The 18,349-nt window shown below is 58.0% G+C and overlaps 1 protein-coding gene across 2 annotated transcripts in view; it reads left to right on the forward strand.

Annotated features, from left to right (window-relative positions):
- The window catches only part of DOCK8 (dedicator of cytokinesis 8), an 89,417-nt gene extending 73,115 nt beyond the window's left edge, over positions 1-16,302 (forward strand). For both annotated transcript variants that reach the window (XM_075558903.1, XM_075558905.1), the window contains 9 exons: positions 1,253-1,396; positions 2,549-2,680; positions 3,326-3,460; positions 4,066-4,155; positions 7,198-7,434; positions 9,424-9,567; positions 12,002-12,108; positions 15,692-15,862; positions 16,242-16,302. In XM_075558903.1, coding sequence (XP_075415018.1) covers positions 1,253-1,396; positions 2,549-2,680; positions 3,326-3,460; positions 4,066-4,155; positions 7,198-7,434; positions 9,424-9,567; positions 12,002-12,108; positions 15,692-15,862; positions 16,242-16,302 — 1,221 coding nt within the window. The remainder of the gene's footprint in view (positions 1-1,252; positions 1,397-2,548; positions 2,681-3,325; positions 3,461-4,065; positions 4,156-7,197; positions 7,435-9,423; positions 9,568-12,001; positions 12,109-15,691; positions 15,863-16,241) is intronic.
- Positions 16,303-18,349: the final 2,047 nt, after the last annotated feature.

Genomic DNA, 18,349 nt, shown 5'->3' on the forward strand with positions numbered 1-18,349 from the left:
CAGCCAGCCCACCAACATGTCTGTCCCAGAGGATGTCCAGCCAGAGTGCTCCTTACTAACGAGAACGCGGAGGCTCTGTCTCACGTATGTGGGACATGTCTTCAGGGGACCAGGTCCTGGGGAAGGACATGATGTTTGGGTCGGCAACACGGAGGAAGACCCCCGAGGAGATGGATCGACACAGAGGCTGTACCTCTGACGCGTCAGAAGCCCTGCTCCACGACCCCCGGCCCCACAGCATCCTTTCTCTGACGGCAGAGACTGTGGCTGGCACTAAGACTGACAGCCATAAAAGGGGACCCTCAAGCACTTGAGAAATGTTGGCCCCCCAGGCCTGTACCTTAGTTCCATTCCCCCGCCCCACTCAGTCATGTCCTGCTCTCTCATCCCAAATCCGGGCTGAGACTAATTGGCCTGGGAAACTTTTCAAAGGCTGAGTCAAGACTTTCTCGGGAAAAGTTGGACACAATTCCTGGTTGGCAGAGGACTGGTCTGCCAGCCCGCAAGCTGTCCTGGACGGGCAGTGCGGTGGCCTCCTGGACAGTTTGTAGTGAGCCCTTTTGTGCCGTCTTCAAACATCACCCGAACACCAGGGCCACAGACCCTCTGATACAAAAGAAAGAGATGTAATCGCCAGAGCCGACCATCGGGGAAACCACGAGCCGTGTGGCGCCAAGAGCCGAAGCTCTTTCCATGCCAGGTGGCACCCGTCCCCGGCAGGTGTTGGCACTGCTCTGGTTGGCTCGCGGGGGCTGGTGTTCCCGCCACCTAGGTTGTCAGAGCTGCTGTTCCCACACAGTGTGCAGGGCTGTGTGAGCCACAGAGACCACGTCATCCCAAGGGTAGCCCTGCCCTTGCTTTCCTGTGATGCACCTCCTCCCGTGTCCACTTCTCCCCAAATCGTCTCTGCACCCATCCCCGGGACATCGCCTCCAGTCAGCCTCCTCCACGAGCCAGTGGTCAGATTTTCATCCAGATGCATAGAAGACATTACTCTGATTCTGAATCACGAGACGGCACCAGAGACTGACTACACAGATCAGCTTCCTTTGTCAGATGCATTTAGACCAGTGGTTCTCAACCTGTGGGTTGCGACCCCTTTGGGTGTCGAATGACCCTTTCACAGGGGTCACCCGATTCATAACAGCAGCAAAATGACAGTTATGAAGTCATAACGGGAATAATGTTATGGTTGGGGGTAACCACTGCATGAGTGTGCCCCTCAGCCCGGTTCTCCTGTGGCCCTTTCCAGAACATCTCCTCCAACGTGCTGGAGGAGTCCGCGGTATCGGATGACACCCTGTCCCCAGACGAGGACGGCGTGTGCTCGGGGCGCTACTTCACCGAGAGCGGCCTGGTGGGCCTCCTAGAGCAGGCGGCTGAGCTCTTCAGCACGGTCAGTGCCCGGCAGGCGGTGCGGGGTGGGGGTTGGGGATGGGAAGGGGAGGAGGCCCTGGGTGGTCACAGTTCAGAGGCTTGGCTCCAGGGGAAGGATCTTCCTGACGTCATGGTCTTCTGTGTGCCCCCACCATGTGTCCCCCTGTGTGTCAGTCGACTCTACTCCTGCTGTCTCATGGAGGCGTGAGTGGGCTGAGGACCCACCCTTGAAGGGATGACCCCATTCACACTCAAAAGACCAGCCAGGGCCACACCCACAGGTGCAGGGGGCATAATTCAATCCCTACGAAGCCCTGGTAGAAACTGAGGCTCAGCACTTGGCTGCTAACCCAAAGGTGGTCAGTTCAAGTCCACCACCAGCTCCTTAGGAAAAAGATGAGGCTTCTTGCTTCCATAAAGACTGACAGCCTCGGAGACGTCATGGGCAGCTCTGCCCTGTCCTGTGGGGTCCCTGGGAGCCTGGAGTCCATCTTGCTGTGTTTTTCATTCATTCTACAGCAGTACATGCAGTGTGCAAGGGACCGCGAGGCTTTTAAATTACACAAGGTCAGCAGTTTGAAACTAAGCACTGCTCCTCAGGAAAAAGACTAGGCCTTCTTCTCCTGTAAAGATCGACACTCTTGGAAACCCACGGGCAGTTCTACCCTGTCCTGTAGGGTCAGAACTGACGCGATGGCAGTTTAATGCCACCTCAGCCACCCTGCACAATGACTCTCCCATCACCAGGGTGGGAGGACAGGGTGGGAGATGGCGTCTGTTCGTGGGAGGGGGAGCCTCCGTCCTGTCCTGTCCTCCCTCTCGTTGCTGGCTGGTGACTGGGCAGCCACAGCTGGGGAAGAGAAGTCCCCGGTTACCATGAGGAAAGAGGCCGCGCCTGGTCGCCCACCTCCTCTCTGGTGATGAAAACAGGAGGGGAGTCGGCCACAAATAGACCATGTTCTACCTCAGGGGCATTACAGGTCAGGCCCTGCATGGAGAAATGGGGGGAGCCCGAGACACCCCCGCGCTCCAACTCATTAACTTGGTGCTGGGTGCAGACACTCCCAGTGAGAGACAACAGGGGGATTTAAGTCGGCGAGATTCAGGCATCTTAAGGCACCTTCCTCTTAAAGCAAGACTGAGGCCTGTTGGTCTTCTTCCTCTCTCCCAGGGGGGCTTGTATGAGACAGTGAATGAGGTGTACAAGCTGGTCATCCCCATCCTGGAGGCCCACCGAGACTTCCGGAAGCTGACCTCCACCCACAGCAAGCTGCAGAAGGCCTTCGACAGCATCCTGAGCAAGGTAGCCCTGTCCCAGCCCCCACCCACCACAAACAGCCAGCCCTGCCCCAGAGAGACCAAACCAGCCCCCCAGCCCCTGCTTCCTCCCTAGGGACCCGTGCCTCTTAAGCACGCCATGACACGGATGGGACAGGGTGGCTCAGTGGCAGAGCCCTTGTCTGTCAGCAGAGGCCAGTGGTGTGTTGCCATGATACAGATCAGGTTTTTTTCCGGGCTAAGAGAGACCAGGAGGAAGAACCTGGCAATCTGCCTCTGGACATTAGTCGTGAACACCCCAACGGGTCCCGCGGGGACAGGCTCAGGCCTGGGCCAGGGAGACAGCAGCTTAATAACTACAAAGCCACCCCTTTAGCTCCCACCGGTCCTACAGAGAAGGCTGGAGGTAGATGGGAGACCAGAATCCGGTGTGGGAAGGAAGGTAGTCCAGAATGCCTTTAGAACCACAAGGTAGGAAAGTCACAATACATGCGCGTGGAAGAAGTCCCCGAAATCCTCCGAGGACTTCCTTCACTGACCCTGCCCATCCCCACACCGGCTCCGTCAGCATCGCACGCTTTTAAAGGTGTGTGTCTGAGTGGAGCACGGCATCAAGCTGGCCCCCGAGGACCCAGCGGAACTCAGGGAGATTGTCCGTTTCCTTCCTCAGGGCCATAAGAGAATGTTTGGAACCTACTTCCGGGTTGGCTTCTACGGATCTAAGTTTGGGGATCTGGCCGACCAGGAGTTTGTGTACAAAGAGCCAGCCATTACCAAGCTCCCCGAGATCTCTCACAGGCTGGAGGTAAGCGAAGCTGCCCGTGTGCTGGACCATGCATATCCCACCGTAAGCAAGACCTGGTAGGAGGGTGTGTGACTCAGCTCGCGTCCTGGGCCCAGCATGGCGCTGTCTGCGAGCCTGTCTGCACTGCTTCCTGGTGAAGGTGTTTGCCAGGGTCATGCAAGATTTGGGGAGCTTTGCCCCAGATGCCTGCACCTGCGGTCAACCTTGGCAATTTGATCCTGTGAGCGGTGATTCTCCAGACTCGGGGACTGCACCGCCATACCACCCATGAACTCGTTTCTCAGGGCGAGGAGTGCATTTTGTCTCCTTACACAGGCTCCCTGGGTACCCCAGAAACAACACCACCCCCAGAGAGCTGCCATGGGAGAGAGGTGGGGGGCTGGGTTAGCGGGCAAGTCGTGGCCCTCCCTGTGTACCGTAAGACTCAGGCCCGACTCACCATCAGTTTTATTTTTGTCTCGGGAAATGCTAAATGTGAACTCTTAGCTGCGGTGACTTTCAGTCATTGATAAGCAGATGCCGGGGGGCCCTCAAACCTTGCCTGCTGAGGGAGCTCCAGCCCCCCAAGCAGACACTGAGGTCACCACCGGGCCCTCTTCCCCCAGGGGTTCTACGGGCAGTGCTTCGGCGCAGAATTTGTGGAAGTGATCAAAGACTCAACTCCCGTGGACAGATCCAAGTTGGACCCTAATAAGGTAAGGGGGCTGTTGGCACAAAGTGACCCTCAGGGGTCAGGTCACGTGGCCCCAAGGACATTCAGTGACCCCTCACCCCCAGGTCAGACACACACATCACCTCCACCTCCACCTCCTCCTCCCCCTCTGGGCAGGCACTTAAATCCCAACAGGCATCCTTGTTGGTGGGGGGAGGAGTGGGAAGTCTAGGCATGGCTTGGTTAGATCTCAGAGCATCATCAAAGGCAGATGCAGCTGGAGCCTGCTGGTCCTGCCTGTAGCATCATCCAAGCCCAAACCCAAACTCACTGTCATAGTTGATGCAGACCATAGCGATCCTACAGGATAGGGTAGAACTGCCCCTGCGGGTCCCAGGCTGACCCAGGGCTCTCTCCCAAAGAGCTGCTGATGGTTTCGAACTGGTGACCTTAGGGATTGCAGTCTGGGGCTTAACCACTGTTTGACTGATGAGACCATCTGTAAGGTGAAGCCACTTTCCCAGGTCATTAGAGGGGCAGTGTCCATACCCACACTTCCCAAGCCCCGCTGGGCTCAGTGCACACTCCTGCTGTCTCTGAGACCCCCACAGTCTCAGCGCCCAGCTGATGCAAACACGCAGGCCATTTAGGCTAGTGTTCAACCGCCTCTTCCCACCCCAGGTGATGTCACTGTACCCTGGGCGTGGGGGTCAGAGATGGGGGAGGACTTGCACTTCAGGGTGACCACCTCTTCCCACCCCAGGTGATGTCACTGTACCCTGGGCGTGGGGGTCAGAGATGGGGGAGGACTTGCACTTCAGGGTGACGCTGCCTGCCCAGCTCACTTCACGTCAAAGAGCTTTCTGCTGGGTCTGCAGGAAACAGCTCAAGTGCAAAGGATTGTGAAGGGTCAGGGAAAGAGGGTCGGTCACCCCCCAGCAGGCTTGTAAAATACGGGCCCCACCTCCTCCCTGTGTCCTCTCTCCCAAGATGCCTGGACTATGATGCCCTCACGAGGGTGGGAGGGAGGGAGGGCAGGGTCAGAGGGAGGTATGCTGCAGAGCCTGCACTCCTGTGTCCCATTCCTGGAGGGAGACTCTCAGGCTGCGACCAGTGTTGGGTACACAGAGCTGCCTGCAGAGATTGCCTGGTCCCCCGGGAGGCAGGCTCGGGCAGGGTCACTGCACCAACACAGTGACCGAGACTCCACCAGCACAGCAGGGGCGTCCCCCCTCGCAAAACGCCCAAGCTAGCTGGGGAGAGCTTTGAGGAAGGAAGGACTTTGAATTCCACCCAGATCTCATGATCCTGATCAGTGATTTACAGCCTGAGGCTAGTGACCACACTCCCAACCCCCTGTGTGTGGACACCCCAGGGCCTGCAGCCCATCCCGTCTGTTTTCTGCTGGAAGGAGGCCTGCTGCTTGCTTTTCCTTTGTCCCTTTTGTTTGGCTGGAGGTTCCCACCAGAGAGTGTCCTCCTCCGGTCAGTGTCCACATGGGCGGGCCTGTGACCCCCTCAGCACGCTTCACACCTGGCCCCTGTTCTCGCCGCCTCTACCCAGATGGTCTGGCCGCATCTCCCCGACCTCCACATGCCTCCTGTGTGAGTCAGGGTCACTAGATGTCATTGCAGGGAACTTGTTGAGGGAGGACAGCACCCAGGGGGAGCCCTCTGGACTTGGTTAATGACAGAGTTGTGTGAAGATGGCCTCGGGGTCATGGAAGAGCTTCTCAAACTGAGGCACAAGGGGTTCCTCCAGCCTCCATAGATCCAGTAAGTCTGGATTCTATAAGCATTTGAAATTCTGTTCCATATAATGGCCAAAACAATTCCCTGCCGTAGAGTCAATTCTGACTCACAGTGACCCGATAGGACAGGGTAGAACTGCTCCTGTGGGTTCCGAGACTGTAGCTCTTTTTGGGACTAGAAAGCCTCGTCTTCCTCCTGCGGAGTGGCTGGTGGTTTCGAACCGCTAACCTTGTGTTTAGCAGAGCAAAACTTAACTACTATACAGCAGGGCTCCTGGCCACAGAGTGTCCCTGGTTTAATCGGAGTTCCTCCTTGGATTCTCTGATTAAAAACGTTCCGCCGTGGCAGCCGGGCACCATCCAAGCCCTCTGGTCTCTTGACGAAGGACGCAGTACTTCACGGAGGCAGTGCAACCGCAGGCCAGTTCTTCCCTGGTTCCCGAGGCTCCAGCCTCTGCCACTGCAGGAGCCAGGAAGCCAAAATCAAAGCCATGCCCTGCATCCTCTCTGGCTCGCAGAGGGGAGCTGCTCCTGTGGGTTTCCGAGACGGAATCTCCCCAGGAGCACACAGCCTCACCCTTCTCCCACAGAGCCACTGGCAGGTCTGAACCTCCGAGCTTGTGGTTGCAGCCTCAGTGCTGACTCAGCCGGGCCCCCAGTGTGCTTCACGCCAGGAACAGACTCGTTGTTTTTCTCTTGCCGGTAAAGACAGTGTTCTGTTATAGATGTGTTTTTTCTTAATGTTTTTGGCATCTTCGGGAGGGTGAAGGTTGAATGTTCTCCTACTGTCAGGTGAGGAGTAAGTTCGAGTCCACTCACAGAGGACTTGGCAGAGAGGCCTGGAGGTCTATTCCCAAAACATCCTCCATGGGGAGCCCTGTGGAGCGTAGCTCTGCTCTGATCCCATGGGGACTTCAGGTCCAGAGTCAATTTATGAAGTACCACTTTGCATTTAATGAGCCCAGACCGTGCTGTGGGCTGGACATTGGGCCACTAACGGCGGGGCCGGCAGTTCAAACCCACCAGCAACTCGGAGAGAGAAAGGGGAGGCTGTCTCCTCCCGTAGAGATCGGCAGTGCGTCTCTGCCCCGTGGGGTCACTGCAGGTCACTATGAACCCACTGGATGGCAGTGGGTTCGGCTTGGACGGGGTTCATTCTATTTTCCACAATTAAGAAGCAAACAACGCAAGGAAGGAGGAAGGCAGCTCATACAACACTGGAGTCAGCGTCCAGTTGGCAGGACGGTCCCCTCTGCTGCCCGAGAGGGTGGAGTGGCTGGAGGGCCGGGCTCCCCCCTGTGCCCCTCCCACCTCACCTGTGCCCCCTCCCCCCAGGCCTACATCCAGATCACCTTTGTGGAGCCCTACTTCGACGAGTACGAGATGAAAGACAGGGTGACCTACTTTGAGAAGAACTTCAACCTGCGGCGATTCGTGTACACGACGCCCTTCACCCTGGAGGGCCGGCCCCGGGGGGACCTTCAGGAGCAGTACCAGCGCAACACAGTGCTCACCACGGGGCGCGCCTTCCCCTACATCAAGACCCGCATTGGCGTCATCCAGAAGGAGGAGGTGGGTCGGGCGCCCTGGGCGGTCCTGCCCCGTGTGCGCCGCAGGGTGCCATGGGCCTGCACCAACACGCGGCTGTGGGCACAGGGCTGTGCCACCCGCGTGGTGTAACACCCCCGCCCCCCGCCCCCCATGCACTGTCTGGTTTCCCTTTGTTTTCTGTGGGGCAGACTGAGAGCAAGAGGGGCAGAGCAGAGTCCAGGGACCCTCCTCTCCTCCCTGCCCCCCAATATCCTCAGCTGCCCTGCTCCCATACCTCATGTAACTGGAATCTCCTGACCTCCCTCCGCCCAGACATTCTGCCGGGCTCTCCTAGATCAGCACTTTTCCCTCCCACACCCACAGTGACCTCACTCCCGCCCGGTTTAATTAGGTGAGGTCATTAAAATAACAAGTGTCTTGGCATGGCTGGAGCCAGCACTGACAGACGCCCCCCCCCCCTCCTCCAGCACCCAGCCCGCATGGGGCAGGAGCTGCGGTGAGGGGCCCTCTGAGGGTGGGGAGGCACGAGCCAGGGAGGCCGGTCCTTGTTGGATAAGAAGGTGTCTGCTCGTTGGGAAGAAACTCACGACCCCTGTCTGCATGACCTCACGCTGCTGTGACCGCAGTGCCAAGAGACCTGAGCAAGCAGGGATGGGATCTCACAGCTTAGGGGCTGGGAGGCCAGGTTCAGAGCGCCAGCTAGCCTGCGCTCCTTCACTTGCTCTCTCTCTGCGGGCTCTGGGGGTGGGCAGGGGAAGGATCATGTCTCCTTTCAGCGTCTGTGGGCCCGAGTACCTGGGCATCACAACGTGTACCACGGGTCTTGGCATCCATGTTCTCCCTGGTCCGGGAGGTTCTCCGCACAGGGACTCGGTCCAAAGCATGCCCGCTGTCCCCGGACCTACCTTCTTTCCTGACCCTGGGTCCTGCGCATCTCCGCTCCTCGCTTGCTGCTTCTCTTTGATGTCTCAAAAGAGATTGCCTCTAGGCAGGACCCCATCCTGCCTCACTAACCGTGTCTGATGCTGCCTCATGCCCGCCACGAGGCGCCACTTCACGGCAGCTAAGATGATGACATCAGGTCACAAGATGGAAGGCCACTGCGTGCTACTGCATGCGAATCATGGGCCTGCCAGGTTGACGCATGGTTTTTTTATGTTTGTTTGTTTGTTTTGTTGGGGGACACAGTTCAATCCTGAACAATCCCAAAATGTCTCACCCTGTTTGCATAGCCCCCAATCATTCAGGGGGGGTGACAGAGACTTGGGTAGAACAGCCGTATTCAGAAAGTTCACCCCACCCCAGGACCTTACTCCAAACTGGCAGGCCTTAGCCACTAGCCCTCCCCAGCACCCTGTTTCCCAGGACTTGATGTCCAGGCTGACCTGGGAGAGCCCCTGGGGCCGGGGAGGGAGCCTTGGAGCCTGTGCTTTAGTATCCCTACCCAGGGCGCTTCCCTTACCCTGGTCAGCCCAGCAGGAGACCTTGCTTCCCACATAGAGAGACAGACTTCACCAGCTGCAGACAGAGAGCATCGGCTTGTGCCTGCCCCACCGTTCGTTAACCGTGTCCGTTTGGAGACTGCATGCTCTTAGCGCCTTGCCCATGGCCCCACGTGTCACAGTGTGGGGCTACCCACAGGCTTTCCTGTTGAGGTTTTGGGGTTTTAAAAAAAATCATTTTAATTGGGGGCTTTTACATCCAGTCCCTGGGATGCCAGGAACCATGAAAACCAAACTCAGGGTCTTCGGGTTGATTCCGACTCATGACGGCCCTAGAGGACCCAGGAGAACTAACTGCTCGCGAGGGTCCTGAGACTGTCGATCTTGACTGGAGTTGGACCGTTACATACTTGGAAAGAGCTAGGCCCCGCCCTCCTGTTCAGCTGGCTGTGACCCACCCTGCGGGTCCCGCCTCCACTGCAGCCTGCCTCACACCCCATGTCCCCTGTATCCAGCCCGGTGTGGCTCACATGGCCTGTGACTCCCGGTCTCTGTGTTTGTTGTTTAGTTTGTGTTGACGCCAATTGAAGTTGCCATCGAAGATATGAAGAAGAAGACCCTCCAGTTAGCGGTGGCCGTGAACCAGGAACCCCCCGACGCCAAGATGCTTCAGATGGTGTTGCAGGGCTCGGTGGGGGCGACAGTGAACCAGGTATGAAAACCGGAGTGCAGGGCATCCTCGCCTCTGGGTCTCACGATGTCACAATCTAGGAGCTTCTCCACTCTCCTTCCTGGGGTTCACGGGGAGTCTGGTCAGCGTGTAGCAATGCCCCTGTGCTTAGACTGAGCACCAGGGAGGGTCCGAAGCCTGGACGTGGCTTCCCCTTCGTGCCACGTGGACTTATACACTGAAATCCTCATGAAAAGGGGCCTCCCCTTGGGGGAGCAGATCTGGGGTCCCAGTAAGGAGTGCTTCCCTGCCCCCTAAGTCCAGTCCCGACTGCAGACAACGGTGCTGAGAGGAGCCTGCCAGACAGAAAGGCCTAGAACAGGGATCGGCCAGCTCTTGAGATGGAAGAGCTGATCCTGCCCCTGGCAACGATTTAAAACGTAGTTGAGAGCCACACATATATTTTTACAAACCAACGAAATCGCATCGTCTGAATAACAGCTTTTAAAACTTTTCAATTTTGCTTGAACACACGTTATATACCCAAAAGAGCCGCCTGCGGCAGCCGCCACCCCCACCCCACCCCCACACACACCCTAGAAGAAAGTTTCTCGAGCGCCCAAGCCCTGGTCAGCCTGATGAGCCCAGCATGCCAGGACTGACTGACCGTGTGGTGCCAGCCGGCCTCCGCCAGCCATGCTTCCTCTCAGAGCCCTTAGACAGTGGTTCTCAGCCTTCCTCATGTTGTGCTGACCCCCCCCAACCATAACATTATTTTCGTTGCTACTTCATCACTGCCATTTTGCTACTGTGAGGAATTGGGTGACCCCTGTGAAAGGGTCGTTCGACCCACAGGTTGAGAACCGCTGCCTTAGAACGATGACCCCCAAGCTCGGCGTGGAATAAACATGCTCCGGGTGGAACAGAGGGCAGAGTGGAACAGACCAGTCTCGGTGGACAGCGGAGGAGGCCCTGTTCTCTGTCCCGTGGTCTCCTTGGCCCCCTCTCCAGGCCAGCTCTTGGCCACACGCCTCCACTGCTGCTCCCTCAGCACAGTGGGGTCCCCCAGAAAAAGACAGCACTCAAGGGAGCCGAGAGCCCCAAGATGACCCCAAGAGGTGGTCATCTCCCAAATCAGAGGACATTCCGAAAGTCTTGGCTTTCAAGTCCCAATCCTTTAGTGGAAAGAGAAAAATCTCGATGCCTACAACCCCCTGGGGTGTTGGTATCCATGTGCCTAACTCTGTCCATCACAGCGACCTTGTTGGGCAGGTAGGGCTGCCCTGTGCATTTAGAAAGCCTCCTCTTTCTCCCACGGAGCCCCTGGTGGTTTCAAACTGCTGACCTTGGGGTGAGCAGCCCGAGTAACTACGACACAGTCACCGGGGCTCCTTGAGTCCAGTGGATCCACAGCAGGATTTTTGTCCAGAGTCAGAGGTCATGCCGGTACCGTGTCCTTCAGGGGAAGTCTCCGATTTCGGAGCAGCAGCTCCGAGCCTGTGTCTTTTGCTGTCGTTGTGTTGCTGCCTTTCCACAAGGCTTAGTCCACAATCTCTCCTGCCGGGGTGCCAGGTCGCACACACAAGGGTTTGTTTCTAACAAAACCCGTGTAGACGCGTCTCTGCCGGCGCTGGGCGGCCGCAGACAGCCTCTCAGCCAACACCTGCCGTAGTCTCGTTGGGATCGGATCGCAGGAAGACTTCCCAGGGGAATCCGCTGGCCAGGTCAGTGCAAGGCAGAGAGGCCAGCTCAGGTGACCGCGACTGCTGCGGGGGAAGCTCAAGCAAGCCCTCTGGGTAGAGTTTCCTGCAGGGCACACAGTGACTGCAGGGCAGATTCTGAAGCATCTTTAAGAAGGCTGGCCGTGTGTCCCCGAGGACAAGGCCAGGAAAGATGCCCAAGGTTGGTTTGTTGCCCCCTCCACCCCCTCATGAAAACGCGCCTGCGTATTCGTCCAGGGCAGCAAGGGCTGCCTAACAAGAATTTTTGTGGGAACCTGGCCTAGATCTGGCCCCTTCGGACAACTCTCTGATGCCCAAGAAGAATACTCTGAGCAGTAAATGAAAAGCCCAGAATCCCTGGGGAGGCGGCAGAGCGATGGGAACATGGCCCTCAGGCGAGCAGATCTCAGTGGGGATCTGGGAGGATCGGCAGCTTCTGCTCCGACCCGACCCTGTTTCCTGGAGGAGGTTGTGCGTGCGTGGCCGTGATTGATGGCTTTCCCACGGGAAGGGCGGCCCGTGGCCAGTGCTGCTTGTTTCTGAAGAGACCCTTTCTCTTCTGAGTGTTCTCCTAGGGCCTCAGACTCTTCCGACGGACTTCCAAGCCCCCCGAAATCCAAGACCTTCCCCCATTATTTTGTTTTGCTCCCTGCGGCGGGATCGAGGGTCCAGACACAGAAGTTGTGACTCCGTGTCTTCCCCCTGGGATCCAGTGTCTCTCCCATGTCAGCATCCTTTCTCACTTCTCCCATCAGGGGCCCCTGGAGGTGGCCCAGGTGTTCCTGGCCGAAATTCCAGCCGACCCGAAACTCTACCGGCATCACAACAAGCTGCGGCTGTGCTTTAAGGAGTTCATAATGCGGTGAGAAGGGGACCGAGGGGCTGGGCCATCGGCTCGGTGGTCCTCAAAGGGTGACCCCTGGGGCCTGTGCTCTACAGGGGGGGTGTTCTTGACTATTTTTTTCAAGATTAGCCTCCTTTGTCTCCTCCTCCCCCTTCATTAGCAAGCCCTTCAATGTCCCATCTCCCATCCACTGTGTCCCTTCCCCTCCCCCTTCTTTCTTAGCCCTTCTGAGCTGCAGGGGTCAGCTCTGCCCCTTTGGTCTCAGATGGGGGCAGGGGTGATTTAAGGGTTTGGTACCTGCTCCCTTTACAGACCTGTTTACTGTTTGGTGGAAAGTTGAGGGGGTGGGTAAGCTCAGTCCCAGGCCTGAAGGGTGACTGAGGCCCACCTTCTTGGGACCCTACCAGCCTCTGTCCAACCAGGAAGCCTGCTCCCTTTGGTGGCTTTGAGTGTCATCTCCCGCTCTCTCTGCTGCTCGCCAAAGCGGATGGGGACATTGTCTCTGCCCTCTGACCTCCCTGTCCCCACCCAGCCACACTTTACTCTCTGCTGCAGGTGGGTCTGTGGGTTAGGCACTGGGCTGCTAACCACAAGTTGGGGTGAGGGCTCCCCACCTTTCTTCCTCAGTGCCCTGAGCTGCAGGCCTGGAAGCCCCGTGTCCCAGGTGATGGGAGAGGCCTTAAATGACAGCTGCAAAGTTAGATGCGGCTGTGAGCCCACAGCCAATAGGGCCCCCCCCCCCACCCCACACACACACACACACACACACATACTTTGGAAGACACTTCCAGGTCCAAGCTGAGGAGAGAGATAGGGGTTCTCGGCTCAGTCTCCGCAGCCCCAGGCTCCCAGAGCCCCGAGGCCCACAGGGTGTCTCAATGATCAGGGCTTCTCTGAGCCCCTGCCCCTGTGAAGAACATGAGGCCATGGAGGGCCGGCCTCATTCTGGGAGCCCCTTCAGGAAGCAGTGTTCACTAGCTGGGGCCGGGGCGGCTCTGCTGACTGTCTCCTGGAGGAAAGTGGGGGACAGGATTGGAGGCAGTGCCCACTGGGGCTCAGTGTCATGAGCGGCTGCTCAGGAGCTGGCCAGCGTGGGGCTGGGTGCCCCTTGGCTAGACTCCCACAGACGTGCAGAGTGAGTGGACTGAAAGCTGAGGGCCAGGTTACACATACCACACATGTACCACAAGTGTATACACACCACCTTGCACATATATGGACCTGCATACATAACAGCACACGTGTGCACACACACATATATGCTATGTACAATGTACACATACTATACCACACAGACATATACACTGTGTACACACTCATACAACACACACTGTATACACACATGCACATGTACAAACCCACACACCACACACATACTACACCCACTCACATACACCATATTACACCCAGGTGTACCACACATACCACTGTGTACACTCTCATCTGCCACACACACATATGCACACATCACATAATGTATACACACGCACACATGCATGTCCCTACACATATTCATATCACCCATGCATACATTTGCCACGCACATAAATGCCCTCCACGTCTCACAAATACACACCGCATACATACCACACACACCATATGAACACCGCACACACGCACCCAAACCCAGAATACACCCCCCCCAAAAGCATGCCATGCACACATCCACATGTCGCATTTGCACTGTGTGCATGTGGTACACAAACACATGCACACTACCAACACACCTAAACATGCCACACACACACCACACATGTACACACCACACACCTGTGAACACCCACTTCTCCATCAATGATTCCAGGTTAAAAATCCAGTTAGGGCTCATTTATGTCTCAGTCCTGCCCCACCCGCCCTCTCACCCCTGAAGCCTGACCCTTCTCCCTGTCACCTGGCTGTGGACCTTGCTGGGGACAGGGCACCCTGCAGGGAGGGCAGCTGAGGCTGGGGCTGAACTCACCAGCCAGCTAGACTTGTAAAGGAACCTCTCCCCCCACTGCCCCGTGAAGAAAGGGCAGGCGATCTAGTTCCTACACCCATGGGACACAGTCCTCCTCCGACTGTCATGGGGCCCGTGAGTTGAAGTTCCCTAGATGGCCACTGGCTTCCCGGCAGACGCAGGGCCACGGAGAGGCCCTGGTGGACATGCCTCATGGCTTTGGGTGAGTTCCAGCTAGCCGTCCATCTGCAGCAGGTGGATTCTGTGAGGAAGACTGGTTCTAGGCGGAACCCCGAGGTCTGATGGTGGCCCGGCCAGGTAGCTTTCCGTGGCCTTGCCACCTAGTGTTTCATGGGCCCAGCCGGTTAACCAGTAAGCGTGGTGTCCCCCCACCCCCTGCCCACAGGGAGCTGGGTGCATGTGGGATGAGGTGGGTGATGTCGGTGGGGCACCCCCACAGTGGCATGGCAGGGCACAGCTGAGATGGAGGGCTGCTGATTGGTGGGAAAGCCCCGTGGACGCCAGCCCATCTTGCTTCGTGGGTAACCTGGCCTCGTTTCCACTGGGCCAGGAGGCGAGGTAGTCAGTGTCCATGACCAAGCCTTTAACGAGCTCCATGACAGCCCTCCAGACAGCCTGATCACCCACTGCCCCCCTCACCCGAGAGGAAGCAGAATGGCCCCTAGTTACTGCCTGTGGCTTCCTCTCAGACACTGGATTTCCCTCCTAAGCTCTGCAGACATGCGAGATCCTCAGTCCCCGCCCCACCCCCTCCAGTTAGCATCAACGACCCCCTCCCACCCAGGTGCAGCACTGACCAGGTGCCGAGCTCAGAATGGTCAGGAGAAAGGCTGCAAGCTAAAGCGGAACACGTGGGCTCCTCCAAGGGCGCGGGGCGGTAACAGTCTGTATCGGGGGACAAAAGTGTGTCCACTGTTGGCTCTGAAGCTGCCGTCAGGGGTGAGCACGCTCCAGCCTCACGGCCGTCGTAGTAAGAAAAGGGAAGACGTGCTGGTCTTTAAAGACCAGGGTTTGTTTTTTTCCCTGGAGACAGAACATCCTGGGCAGGAGGTCCGGGGGCCGCAGGCCTTGTAGCGGCAGGCACGGCCTCCAGGGCTTGTTTCTCAGCCTTGGATGCTCTTTCCTGGGGGAGCACAGCTGTGTCCCGATTCAGAAAACACCGGGACCATTGCTTCTGCCGGGACCCTGTTGTTCTTGTCCGTGTTGTGGAGTGACATTGAGTCGGTGCTGACCCGTGGTACAACCGCACCAAGCACCGCTGGCCCGACGCCGTCCTCACGCGGGTTCCCATGTGTGAGCCCAGCGTTGAACCGCCATGTCCGTCCCTCTCAGAGGGCCCCCCTCTTTCTCGCTGGGGTTCGGGCCCAGGGGGGCTTCACGCATCTCCGGCGGGGGCTGTTCAGTCCTCTGCTCTCCCTGGAGGGATCAGCTCGCGCTCCTGGAGGCCCTGTAGGAGGGGGAAAGCTGCCCCACCAGGCCTCCGTCCCCTTTGCGGAGCATTTCACCAGGTTTCTCTCCTGGGTGGGGTTGGAGCTGCCTATCCCCATCCCACCCCACCCCCCGGGCGAGCAGCTGAGCTCTTGCAGGAGAGCAGATGGGCCGCCCTCCCGTGTCTCTGACCGCCCCGCCGTGTTGGCGCAGGTGTGGCGAGGCCGTGGAGAAGAACAAGCGGCTGATCACGGCGGAGCAGCGCGAGTACCAGCAGGAGCTGAAGAAAAACTACCACAAGCTGAAGGAGAGCCTGCGGCCCATGCTGGAGCGCAAGATCCCGGAGCTCTACAAGCCGCTGTTCCGCGTGGAGAGCCAGAAGAGGTGAGCATCCCCCCCACCCGGGCGGTCAGGGAGGTGGGGGAGTCACACAACCCTCTGTCAGGACCAGGACGGGAGTGGGCACCGGAGATCAGAAAGGCTGCCGGGGTGTGACTTGTTCTGCCTGGGTCCGCACACCCCTCCCCCTGACCGCTCAGGGACCCCTTCGCTTTGGCCTCCTGCCGGGCCTTCCCCGGGCAGGACAGGTGACCCCTGTGTGCTGTTCCTGACACCCATGAGTGGGCCCCAATACCGTCCCCTACTTCCTCGGGACTGAGGCCCACTGCTGGGGACCGACTTCACCCAATCCGCCCCCTACTCCACAAGCTCATGTAGCCCCTCACCTCTGGCCTCCTTTCTCTGCCCCCCCCCCCCATTTCAGAGACTCCTCCCACAGAGCCAGCTTCAGGAAATGTGACACCCAGCTGTCACAGGGCAGCTAGGAAGAGAGGACCGCGCCCGCCCAGGCAGACCCCGCACGAATGCTTTGGGGGCCATGGACCTCACGGATCATACCCATAGGCTCAGGGTGCAGCGGGGCATTCAGAGGGGGCACGAGGATGGCTCCAGAGGAGCGGCTGTGTGCACAAACGCATGCTCTCCCAAGGGGCCGCCGCGGCCCCCCTGCTAACCAGCAGTCCGTACAGCAACACGCCTTCCCGGCCTGGACTCAACTCCCCAGACAAACCCAGCCTGCCCACGTTCCTGTGGAAAATCACCCCAACTGATCGGAAAAGAGCTCTGCCCGCCCCTCGGCCTGAGGCGGGAAGGGGGCCTGGGGCCTGGGCACAGTTTCTGGTTGCTTGTGCCTGGAGAGGGCCCCTCCCTCACAACCTGAACAGCCTGCCGGGTAGACTCCTGGGGCTGACCGCGGAGTTGCTGCCTTCTGGAATGGTCAGACGGATGGATGGCAGGACAGAAGGAGGTTCTGGCTTCCTGGTGAAGTCAAAGGGGCATGAGTACACGGAGGGGGCGCATCCACCCGAAACACTGATGTCTGAGGCACATGGTTCGGTGGTAGAGCGGCCAGCCAACCCTGGCAGACATTGCATGTCCTAATGGAAGCCATTTCCACTGCTTCCCAGTGCCCTCTCGCTAAGCCCTCGCTCTTGCTCACTCCCCTTCCCCCTCCCCCCAAGACCTAGTTTAGGTCATAACAGGATCCTACTGCCCCCGGCACCCCAGGCCTGATGCCGCCCTGGTGCACACTGTGCTCAGCGTTGCCTTCTCTGGGGAAGAAAGGGGACGGGTTATGCTTTCAGAATTAAATTATATATTTTTAATACAACTGGTTGTCTCCACTGATACGAGGAAAAGCCCTGTTAAGAATGACAAGCCAGATGCTTCCTCTCGATGACTCGTGGTTTGGACTTGTGGGGTGTCGGGGGTCGAGGGGTGAGGCAGCCCAAGGTTCCTTTTATAAGTACTCCAGAGAAGAAAGGGCCGTGGGGGAAGCCGAGGTCGAGGGAGCGTGTGAGAAGCCAGGAGGGAGAAGATGGCGTGTGTGTGGGCAGCGGGGGAGGGGGGTGTCCCAGGACTCTGTGTTTGTTTGAGATTCTGCAAAGAGGGCACTTAAGGGCAATAACTGATGGACGCTGGGCCCGGCAGTGTTCTGTCTGCATGGAGGGTCGCGATGAGTTGGAATTGGCTAGACAGCCCCTGCTGGCAGCACCTTGACTTACGAGTCTAAGTACCAAGGGCACCTAATCCACATGCATCTGTGTTAGTCCGTCAGCTAGCTAGCTGGCCTGTTAGCTAATTGGGGAAGAATCCCGCATGAGAGTAAGTCAAAAGACCTTGCTGAAAATCACAGAGCCCCTTATTAGATAAAAAGATCAATATGTCAAGCGATTGGTTCCCATCAGGCCCGTCACCCATGTCCAGACATCCCTGAGAGCAGGGCTCACATCTTTCTAAGCCTTCCCTGGAGAATTCCGCGCTCCCATCGATGCCGTGGAAAGCGGCGGCTCCAGCATCCTCCCGGGACTCGGATCATGTTCTGTTTGGGGGCGACCTTTGAGTTTGGGGAAGGAAAGACGTCTGGAGGGGCAAGTGGGTTGGGTGGGGTGTGGCGTCCCGACAACGTTCCCATGAGCAGGTGCATGTACCCGCTGGGAAAATGCCTTGGCTCGCCTTTCCTGACCTTCTAGTTTCCCATGTGCTGAAAGTGCCTTCCGAAGAAGCCCCCATGATCATCGGCTCCTTTGAGCAAACCTGTCAAGGTGACCTCTTTGGAGCCTCCAAACAGCAGTCACCAGCACCTCTGAGCTGACACCACCCCCGCCCCCCGAAAGGAACACACCCAGCAGATCCCTCAGAAGCCACTCTTGAGTGGACCTTTCTAGAAGCGCCCGCCCACCCCTGCTCCAGCCCCCCTGAGTGCAAGACCAGCGCATTACCGAGAGAAGGTGCCTACAGCCTTCCATTGCACACGTTTGGTTTGGAACAAACTGGAACCATAGTCTCCGCACGTGGGAACTTCCCCTCAAA

The sequence above is a fragment of the Tenrec ecaudatus genome, chromosome 10 (genome assembly GCF_050624435.1).
Source record: "Tenrec ecaudatus isolate mTenEca1 chromosome 10, mTenEca1.hap1, whole genome shotgun sequence".
Classification (NCBI taxonomy): domain Eukaryota; kingdom Metazoa; phylum Chordata; class Mammalia; order Afrosoricida; family Tenrecidae; genus Tenrec; species Tenrec ecaudatus.